Below are 12,071 nucleotides of genomic sequence, written 5' to 3' on the forward strand. Positions count from 1 at the left end.
CTTTTCCCCCTTGCATCAGAATGTAAACCAAAGGGACACCATGGAGCATGCAGCACTGCTGGGATTGTGCAGTGGAGTTGACTCCTGGTTCAACAAAAGCTTCTGATGTCTGTGTCTTTCATTATTGAGGAAAAGCTGTAACAGCCATCAAAAAAGGAATAATGCTCACCCAGACAAGACCACAGCTGTGAGTCTTGCTAGAGAAGAGTGGGGGGGGCATTAATAACCTTTGCTTTTTCAAATAGTGTTTCATGTGATCCCGCTTAGTTCATATAGAATCCTGGGAAATACTTGTTTTATTTTTTAAGTTTCTTCTTCATTAGTGGATGTCTGTGATACACAGTGACTACCTTCGTGGTCAGGGGCTGGTGCATATACATATGGCATTTTAATAACTTTATTTCACTTTCCTTCCTCATCTTCTCTTCCCTACCCCCAGAACTCTTCTTATTGCCACAAAGTTAGTTTCCCAGCCTTCTATCCTTTATTTTGTTCTTGAAGTTATCCATATTTTGGGTTTCTCATATAAGAGAAACCATGCATGCTTAACTTTCTGTATCTGATTTACTTCATGCAGCATTATTGTCAAAAGTAGATCTATTTGCCATAAATGACTCAAATTTATTCTTCTTTATGACTGAGTAGTACTCTAATAATTGTATATATCACACTTGCTTTATCCATTTTTCTGTTGATGGGCACAGAGCCTGCCAAATTGAAAGATGTAGTTATTTTGAGTTGTGCTGCTATAAACATGAGAAACCAAAAAATATAAATAATGAGCATAATAAAGACAGATAATGAGAAATAGGGAGACAGATTTCTTTCAAAGGGGAAAGGGGCCAAGAGATGGAGGGGAAGAGAAGAGAGGTGAGGGGAGAGGGTGAGAATGAGTGAAGATGTGTCAGGCAATGAGCTAACTCTCCACAAGAGAGTAATCTTATGTGATGCAAACATCTGCTCATGAAAGTTTTTAAAAAAGAAATTTTGAAAACAATAATCACACAAGAACCATGAGTGTGCATATGTGATTGTAACCTGATAACTTTCACTATATCAGGAAGATACCCAGAAGCAGTGTAGAGGGGTCAAATGAAATTTCTATTTTTAGTTTTTTGAGGAATCCCCATATTGATTTTCATTGTGATTGTACTTATTTACATCCCCATTGACAATGTAGAATTGTTCCTTTTTCCCCACAACCTTTCCAGCACTTATTTTTTGATTTGTTGGTGATAGCCAGGAAATGCTCCTTTTAAACGTAAGAATGATATTTCTGATTTGTTACAGTGGAACCATAAATCAGCCATCAGTATTTCTGCTATGAATCAGATTTGTAGCATAAATCTTTCAGAAGACAAGAGAATAAAAGGAAATATAGCAAAAATAAATCTGTTTTTATTTGAATTTATATAGACCTCCTTAAAGAACTAAGGAATTTATACAGACCTCCTTAAAGAACTTATATAGACCTTCTTAAAGAACTAAATAGAATAGAACTCTGGGTGTCTTTTTATAATTTTATGAAAATAACAGGATTAGCATTTGAAATTTGAAAACCATAAGAAACCACTAGTATTTATGAGCCTCCTAACAATGACAAGTGCTAATACATTTTGATGAAACTATTGTCAATAATAAAGGATAATTTTTGAGGGTCAGGCACTGGTAGAAGCGCCTTTACATATTAACTCATTTAATCTCAGATACTCCATGACATAAATAAGATATTAAAATAATCTCTAATCAAAGTTTGGAAAACAAGTATCAATTTAAGCAATTTGCTAGTAGCCAATTGTTTAGGGATAGAGACAACTTTTGAAGCTCAGTAAACTGTATGCACCCAGAGTTGTTTTGTTTTACAGCTCTTTTTTCTGTGCACCTTTTTCTGAGACTGGGATTAGACAGTACATAACTCCACTTTTTAAAGTATTTGAAGGCACCATGCTTTCTCTTTTTTTTTTTGTTTTGTTTTTTGTTGTTGTTGTTTTTCTCCGGTACCGGGAACCAAACTCACGACCTTGTGCTTGCCAGGCAGGCGCTTTGCCGCTGAGCTAAATCCCCAGCCCCTTTTTTTATTTCTTTTGCTTTCTCTTGTCTTACTCTTTCACCATGGACATAGTGTCGTTTTACCACACTATTATTAATGGAAGCATGGGTTTCTATTTCTATAACATACCACAGTTCTTAGCCACGTAGGTGGTTGGGGAACATTGGAGTCTTTAAATTAGATGCTAAAATGTGTTAATGTTGTCTCAGTTTGGCTTTATTTTCCATTTTGTCCTCAATAGCAAAGAGAAAACACTAGTCTGTGGCACTCAGCCTAACTACTTTCCAAGAAGTATAACAAAATCATATGAACCTGTCATACCCTCCCATGCTGATATATGACATTCTCAAAATAAAAAAATAACAGTAATTGCAACTATAACCCTTAATATTTTACACACATATTTCTTCACACTTAGTTATTCCATAGTATTCTGGTAAGAGAAAAGACTACCAGCAAGAAGAGGAATGTGACATCTACATGAACAATCATTCTTACATCCTTTCCATGCAGTCTCTTCTAAATTTTTTCTCATTTCCTTCCGATAGAGCTAGACTTCTCTTTTGCAAATTCTCTGCAGCTAGTTTTGGTCCTGTGATATTGTTCAAGTCAGGTGAGTGGGTGGCAAGCAGACCCTCCACAGCTGTATTTCTGTTTCTTTTGTCCTGCATGTATGAAGCTTGGAGATGCAATAGCTGTTAATAAAGATGAAAGAAACAAAAGTTGTCTTTAAAAAAAAAAAAAAAAGAGCAAAAACCTGGTGTCTTTGGTATAACTGAGTTATGCTACCAGCAAGGCACTTGAATTCTTATTGCATGAGGTAAGCCTTACTTGTTTACTGGCATTTCCTTTACTCCAGGTGAAAGCCATGTCTCAATGATAGAGTGGATATCAACACTTTCTATGTTATACTGGCAACATATATTTCAGTCTGTGAAATAATCTTTCATCTTTTTTAGTCACTGAAGAACTTTTATCACTATAATGTCATTGTACATAGTGATCTATTTCTTTGTAATTCTTAGCATCACACTTAAAAAGAGACCTTTTCCCTTCAAGTTGCTAATGTGATTGAGTTTTGCACATTCAATTCTTTAGTACATGTGGAAATTTTTGGTAAGCAATTTGCAAATCTCTAAGCAGTCCATGATTTGAGTGGTCTGTCAGAAATCTGAGATAGAAGTGAAATATTGTATAAACAGTATCATGCACATTGTTCTGGAGGATGGTAGAGCTTTTATCAGATTTTTCAATAGAATCTGTTGCCAAGATGCATGAAGGACATTATCTCTTCTAAGTTATTTCTTCTTATTAAAAATATTAATGTAGTCAAACCAAAATATAAACTTTTGGACTTTAATAAAATCTCTGCAACCAAGTTTTGATGAAGAAAAAGAATCAAATCCATGTTAGCATTCCATTTTAAGAAATTCTGTGAAAGATTTATGCTAAATTTAGTACCATTTTTCCTTTTAAGCATAATTTTTCTTTTTTCTTTACAATAAAATTCAAAAGAAGTTTATCTTGTCAAGATTTCTCCCACCTGGGAATAATTTTTAAACTTTACAGAAGAATTTTCTCAAGGAAATCTTCATCTCCTTATTCCTGAGGCTGTAGATCAGAGGGTTTAACAGTGGAGTTGCAATTGAATAGAACATAGTCACAAATTTCTGCAGGCCAGGCTGATTGGCTGCCCCAGGGCTTACATACATCACCATGACTGAGCCATAAAATAGGGACACCAATAGTAGGTGGGAGGCACATGTGGAGAAGGCTTTTCTCCTACCTGAACCTTTGGGAACCTGAAACACAGCTTGAAGGACCAGAGTATAGGACACAAGGATATAGAACAAAGTAGCTAGCAATATCACAGCACTAAAAGTGCTGCAAGTCAGAGTTGTCTTAGGGACTGGTACACATGATACAGCCAGCATTGCCCCCAGATCGCACAGGTAGTGATCAATGACATTTGAACCACAAAATGGAACTCGGGAAATAAGAGTGGCAGGTGTCACTAACCAGAGGAAGCCACCCATCCAACAGGCAGAGACAAGGGCTCCACAGACTTTTTTGGTCATTATGATGGGATAGTGTAGTGGATGGCAGATGGCAACATATCTGTCAAATGCCATGAGGGCCAAGAAGAAAAGTTCTGTGGCACAAAGAGAGAGGAAGACGTAGAACTGTAGGATGCAGCCATTATAGGAGATGGTTTTTGTCTTAGAGAGAAAATTGAGTAACATATTAGGCACATTGGAATTAATGTAGCAGATCTCCAAGAAAGAGAAGTTGGCCAGTAATGTATACATGGGAGTATGGAGTCGCTGGTCCCACCACACAGCACAGATAATAGCACTATTACCCAACAATGTCAGGATGTAGACGATAGAGAAAAAAATGAAAAGGAGAATTTCTACTTCTCGGCTACACAGGAAACCCAGAAGGACAAATTCATGAATGACAATCGTGGCATTATTACCACCTGAAATATACATACCTCTCTAACATATGAGATGCACAGACATAACCAGAACTATGCTTTAAGAATCTCCTATTTTATTCAGTTCTTCATAAAACCTCAACCTCCTAATTGGAAACAGACAGTATTTTATAACTAGAAAATACAATGGAACAGCAACATTTAGTCAGTGTGGGGAATTTTATCAAAACAGCATAGTTGGAAAATAAATAGGAAAACACAATTTGATGTTTTGCTTTAAATATTCCCTCCAAAGCAGTTCTTCCCAATTTTATCCTATAAAAGAGAGATGGAGATGAATCATTATCACAGCTGAATTGGCCACCTTCATTTAACTTAATGACAATTAATAAATGAGGAAATGTATTGCTCGTGAGCTGTGTTTGAATTAGCTCATTACTTACATCCTAAGTCAGAATCATAAAAACCATAAATTCCATTATTTAAGTACATTGTTATACACAGTACGTCACAATAATATATATCTCTTAATAAATTAAATCATTTATTAATTAACTAATCTTTGTTTAAAACTCACTTCTCACTTATTCTAGTAAGCACACCACCACCATCTTTAAAGAATTGCTGCTGCAATGTAAGAGGGGACAAAGAAGTTACAACTCAAAAAACTTGTTTCAAAAGCTTTGGATCGACATCTTCAATTCATTATTTCATCCACCGAAATGTGAAGGCAGTACTATTGAATTAGGAGTGCATATCTACAAAATGAAAGAGATAGTAAATATCTGACCATCAATTCAGTAATTGCTAGTCTCGATTAAGTAGTATAATATGTGCTTTTGAAATGTCCTTTGTAAAATCTTCATTCCAATACTCTAGAGTATTTCAGTCTTATTTGAAAACTTTGCCACTTTACTGTATTTGAGACTATCACATGCTTTAGAATTTATTGGAACTGGCTCTTCACCCATCCATTATTTCTAAATATTTACTTTTCCTCAGCTGTGACTTTTTAAAGAAAACATATAAAACAAAATTTGAAAACAAAATAATAGGGGAGTAACAATAGTGAATATATTGTATATTGCTATCTTCAAAGTATTTACTCAGGGTGCAAGATGCAGCATGGAAAATTGTTCAAACAATATTAGCACAAACTTTTCTCTTCAATGAGCTAAGAAGAACCAGTACTATAAGTATCTTAACTATCTTGTATTTTTTATTTTAAAGAGAGTAGTAAAAAAAAAAAGAAAAATAGCAAAATACAAAATAAATCAAGAACATTAAAAATGATACAGGTTTCAAACCAAATGATAGGAATTAATAGTGGTTGTTACACTTCAACGAAGTTGCTCAGATTACCAGATGTAAGAATGGAAGATTGATCAAACCATTAAAGAGAATAAGAAAATAATAATTTTTTAAAAAACATTAGAGGAGGGCTGGGGATTTAGCTCAGCGGCAAAAACGCCTGCCTGGCAAGCACAAGGTCGTGAGTTTGGTTCCTGGTACTGGAGAAAAACCACAAAAAAAACATTAGAGGCAATACTGAGTTTCACTAGACAAGGTGGTATAAATTCACCAATTGTTGTTATATTGCATATTGTTGTCTTCATATCAGTTGCTCAGATTACTAGATATAAGCATGCAAAACTGATTAAAATATAAAAAACTTAAGCATTAACTGTTCCTTTCAATAAAGCACCAGACATCAGCAGTGCAGTTAGTATATATATATTTATATATATATAGAGAGAGAGAGAGAGAGCCTTAGTTCTTTCTTTTTCTTCTTTCCCCCATCCCAGTTGTTCCTTCCTTTGAGCAATATTTTTCTTTCCCCACTTTCTCTTTCCCCTACCCCAGTTTCTCTTTCCTTTTGAACAATTTCTTATTGTGTGGTAATATGTTTTTTACTTTTATTTTAAAGAGAATAAAATATTAGGAAAAACTGATACAGAATTTCAAAATAAGATGATAGGAAATTAACAATGGTTCCTATATTGCATATTTTTATCTTCAAAGTTGTTCAGATTAGCAGATACAGGCATATAAAATTGATCAAACAATTAGGCATTAATTGTTCCTTTCAATAAACCAATAGAAATTAGTAGTACAATTACCTTAACTATCTATATATCTATATCTATATCTATACCTGTCTATCTCTATATATATTTTTTCCTTCTTAATTCTTTCAGAAAGATAACCAAAAGGGGAGTAGCTGTGTTGAATGAGACCACTATTCTTACTTTTTCGAGGAATCTCTCTACTAATTTCCACAGTGGTTGCACCTGTCTACACTCCCACCAACAGTGGAAAAGAGTTCCTCTTTCCCAAAACCCCTCCAGCATTTGTTATGGGTTGATTTCTTCATGATAGTCATTCTTTCTGGGGTGAGATGGAATCTCAGTGTTGTTTTAATTTGCATGTCTCAAATGACCAATGATGTTGAACATTTTTTCATCTATTTATTTGCAGTTTGTATTTCTTCATCTGAGAAGTGTTTATTCATCTCAGATGCTCATTTTTGAATTGGGTCTTTGAATTTGGGGACCTGATTGTTTCAATTTTTTATATGTTCTAGATATAAAATTATTCCCACTCTATGGGCTTTTTTTTCACTCTGTTGATGATTTCTTTTGACATACAAAAGCTTTTTAATAAGATCAGATCCTTGTTGATTCTTTGAAGTACTTCCTATGCAGTTTGGGTTTTGTTCATGAACTCTCAGCCTATCCCTATGTCTTCAAGATTTCTACCTACTTTCTATCACGTAGTGTTTCTGTTTTAACATTTAGATCTTTGATCCATTTTGACTTTAATTTAGTGCATGGTGATAGATATGGGTCTAGTTTTAGTCTTCAGCACTTGGAAAACCAGTTTTTCCAGCACCATATATTAAAGAGGCTATCTTTCTTCCAGTGAACATCTTTGGCCCCTTTGTCAAAGATATGGTGCCTGACTATGTTTGGAGTTGTGTCTGCATCTTCTATTCTGTTCCACTGAACCTTAGGTCTGTTTTTTTGTCAGCACCATACTGATTTTATCACAGTAGCTTTGTAGTATAATTTCAAGTCAGGGCTTATGATGCCCCCTGCCTTGCCTACAAAGGCCATAATTACTTTCAATATTCTAGTTCTCTTCTGGTTCCAAATAAATTTTAGGAATATTTTCTCTAGTTCAGTGAAGTATGCTAATGGCATTTTAATTGGGGTTTCATTAAATCTTTATAACATCAATTATGACTTTCAACACATAAAGTGTATTGAAAAAAGTAGGGCCCTTGACATCTTAATATTTTTAGTGGGAAGTCAAAATGACTTTTTAAGAATAAAGAATCATTACAACCAAAAGCGTTTTTTTTTTCAATTTAAACCTAAACAAGGACTTAAACTGTCATTTCTCCAAAGAAGATGTTAACATCACCAAGGAAATTCAAATTCAAACTTTAATGACATATTGTACTTGTCATGATAATCGTTAGTAAAAATAAATAAGAAATACTCATGAAAATTGGAAATTTGAACATGCTTAGCATAAAACAGTAGTTATTATTTTCCATAATTTGCTTATTATGGAAAATAATATGTAAATTCCTCAGAATTTTTTAGAAAGTATCATATCATCTAGGAATTTATTTCTGGGTATATATATTCATAAAAAGTAAAATCAGTATCTTAAAAAAGATATCTATACTCCTATGTTTATTGAGGCACTATTCATAATTACCACAGTATAGAACAAACTAAATATCCTTCAAAAAATGGACAGATAAAGATCTTTTGCAAAGGAGAAGAGGATGAAGAGATAGTAAGGGGAAGGGAAGGGATAGGAAGGAAGTAAAAACAGAGTTAAGTTGTGTATGTACATGTGTCACCTGCCCTTGGGGAATATAATAGTTATGTATGGCGAACTTGTACAAATAAAAGTAAAAATTAAAAAAGAAAATTGTATATACCATAAAATTGAGTACTACCACTCATCCTTAGAAAAAGAAGAAAATCCTGTCATTTGTGACAATGTGAATGAACCTGGAGGACATTATTCTAGGTAGAATCAACTAGTCACAAAAGGAAAAATATTATATGACTTGACTAATATTTGAGATGCATAATAAGATCACACTGATAAAAATAGAATGTAGGATAATGTTTTCCAGGCAAAAGAGGAGGGAGAAATATGGAGTTGCTGTTCAACAAGGACAAAGTTTTAGCTACACAATATAAGTAAATTTTACAGGTCTGCTGTATGACCTATAATTTTTTTTTGAGACGGTCTCAGTATGCAGTTCAGGCTGGCCTTGAGCTCACTTTGTAGCCCCAGCTGGTCTCAAACTCACAACAATCCTCCTGCCTCAGCCACCCAAGTGGAATTACAGGCATGCACCACGAAGCCTAGCTGTATGACCTATAATTAACAACAGTGTATTTTATGCTTAAAAATTGTTAAGAGAGCAGATTTTCTTAAATATTCTTACCACAAAAAGTAATAATGTTCACAAGAGAAAATCCATATCAGCATAAGCTATTACAATGAATTATATTAGGAAAAGGCTGATAAAACTATACTGATAAATTATATATAAATGAATTTATCTACATGAGAATAAGTATCTTTATCACATGACAAAATCATAAGTATTTGGAACATTCTGTATAGAAAATTGTTTGGGAATTAATTTGAAATAAAAGTAATTATTAAAAAGTAATTATTCATCATGAAAAAAGTTAATGAAGTAACCAAATAAAGAATAAAGGGTTAGTTTTACCACCATTAAGTCATTTTCAATTTTTGCAAAGATGAAGGGTCAGAATTCAGTAAAAGCTAAACTGAAATCTTTCTCTGTTAAATAGGAACTTTATGACTTGGGAAAATGACTCTGAGTTTTATCTTCAGGATAATATTAACATCTATATCTGGAGTCAATGAAGCATTAAATGTGATCATGTTAAAGTATCGAGTGCAATACCTGACATAACCTAAATATTTAGTGTGTGCAGACTACTTTCATAGAAATAATTAATAAAAGCAAAATGTAAACTCATTCTTTCCAAAACATTCACTTGAATCTAAAGGGAGAATATTCAGATTCCTAGTCTTAGGTCTGCATATGCAATCTGAGGAATAATAAGGGCTTAACATAAATTCATGATTTTTTCACATTAAAAAAAATGGTAATTTAACATTGAGAAATATCTTAAACATAGAACAGAATTAATTTTTCAATACAGACATTATACTTGAATTATCAAATCAATTGCAAAAGCTTAATTTGATAACTGAAATTACCTTAACTTTGCTTTGAAAAAGCTTTTTTTATATTATTCTGGACAATCTTATTCTTTGTTTCACCTATCTGCTTCAGTTCATTCTACTATTTCCTGTACAGATATTACTAAATGGAATTATTTTATAGGTTTCTTTCTTCAAATGAATCACAATTAGGAAAACTGTTTCTATGAAAAAAATCTATTTTAGTTAAAACTTAGATCTCCAGACATTTTTTTCCTACACTGCCTTACCTGTAGTAAAGCTAGGAAGGTAGAGGGGAGGTTGTGTCTTTTAGATCTGGATTAGTTAGAAAAAAATTTAGCTAGGGAACAGTTTCAAATACATTGTTGAAGTGCCAGGTTTTAGTAATACTTCAGTTTCCCACATCACAGAATAGTAATCAGAGGAACCAGGATTTGGACCCTGTCTACTTCATTCTAAAATTCATAATCTATTCCAAATACATTTCCAGCTGAATAAATACACAGCAGACTTGATCAAATAATTTGATCAAGGTCTGTCTCCTCCTCTGTCTGCTATAGAATGCAATTGTCACTCCTCCCTTCTTTACAACCTGGGATGAATAGAAACTATTAACAGGAACACCAGCTGTTCCACCTACTTCAATTTTAGCATTTTTACTCAGCTTCTACCTGAACGAAAATACATGAAGCAAAGTTGATAATAAATCAAATACGGCCCTCAAAATATCAGACCAAAGTGATTATGCCTAGATGCTATTACTGGTAAATTTAGCAAGGTAAATTGGAGAAAATGGAAAACAATTTGGAGTGATTATCGAGGGGAACTATAAAACAGAATATAAGGCTCAAGTTGGACATGATTCTCCCGATACCCAACCTATGTGCTAGGAAAGGGATTGTTCTCACCTCAGGACTGGGGTACCCTTGGCAAACACAGGTTGTCATAAAAGTGATAAGATGGAGCATCGAATCTTCCCAAATACCTGGATATTTGAGGACATCTAATTACAGCAGATACCTCAAGGACTTTGCCCACTGAGATGTGAAACATCCAGAGAACTTTGACCACTAATGTTAACTAAGATCTTCCTGCCTAATGTCCCTTGCCTTTTTTCAAGCCTCATAAAAAAGCCCACTTCTCTTTATTCCCTACATATGGCCACTCACTTTCTATCTGCCTTGCACTCAGGCACAATAAATTTCATGCTATGTTGCTTTTACACAAGCCTAGTGGTCTTGGCTGATCTATCTCTCACACTGTTCCTTATACAGAACATTACCAAATGGCAGCTGTTACTGGAAGTATAATTATGTAATCAAGACAGATATTAAAATTTTGAGACCTATCAATGAAAACTAAATGGTCAAAAATGCAAATGACTGATACTTAGGAATTTTTAGGACAGAATAAAACTTAAAATGTGAGACGTTAAAAATTTTACTGAGATATAATTTCTTGTATGTTAGGAATTTTTCAGAGTAACAACCAGTCTCTTGGTAACTTTTAAAGCATACTTTTATTTTTAACTGACACAGAGTATTTGTACATATTAGGGGATACCAATACCATGTGACATGTAAATACATATATGCCACGTATCCAATCAGAGTAATTATCATATCTATCATCCCAGACATTGATCATTTCTCATGGTAATTTTATCAAAGAATACATTAATGGGGCCTTTCACAAATGGTACACCAAGCAGAATAAAATGCTATTTTATCTGACTCACTCAAGATATCTATTTATTCATTCAGCCTATTTTTATTAGCCATATATTATGTGAAAGATAAGCTAAAACAGGGTGATCCATTCACACTCACTGTGGTGAGATACCCCCAACCTCCAGCGAATTTTAAGGGCTTTGTCTGTAGAAGAAAGCACAAATTTCTAACACTTAATCACTTCTGCCTCTGCCTGGGCTACTTATTATTGAAAATTATATCTTCCTTGTGATACTTACTCCCTTGGAATGTATTTGATTTCTCCCAAGGACCCACACAAAAAGGACACTAAGGGACATCCTGATGGCTCTGGAGGGTGTGTAATTCCTTTTTTAATGAGTCCTCAGAAGGAAACAACTTGAGTAGTCTCTGACTTCCTGCAAGTATTGCCACCTCAAAGTTCTTAAGGAATTTTCTGACCCTAAAATGTTCACTCTGTCCATTGTAGAAGCTCCTTTGAGAACTGTTATTCTACATGAGAACAAATACAATTTGACCAGATCGGCCTCGCTCTTAGAATAACAAACTTCAAAATAACTATACTGTAAATTTGTATCACTGTAGATAAATTATAAAGACATAGACAATGGAAAGGGTA

The 12,071-nt window shown here is 33.9% G+C and overlaps 1 protein-coding gene across 1 annotated transcript; it reads right to left on the bottom strand.

Moving 5' to 3' along the window:
- Positions 1–3,606: 3,606 nt before the first annotated feature.
- On the bottom strand, positions 3,607–4,545 carry LOC102016955 (olfactory receptor 11G2-like). The gene has a single exon (XM_005412036.2). The coding sequence runs from the start codon at positions 4,543–4,545 to the stop codon at positions 3,607–3,609; it is 939 nt and encodes a 312-aa protein (XP_005412093.2).
- Between the last annotated feature and the right edge of the window lie 7,526 nt (positions 4,546–12,071).

The sequence above is a fragment of the Chinchilla lanigera genome, unplaced genomic scaffold (assembly GCF_000276665.1).
Source record: "Chinchilla lanigera isolate Chin_1 unplaced genomic scaffold, ChiLan1.0 scaffold00149, whole genome shotgun sequence".
Taxonomy (NCBI): Eukaryota; Metazoa; Chordata; class Mammalia; order Rodentia; family Chinchillidae; genus Chinchilla; species Chinchilla lanigera.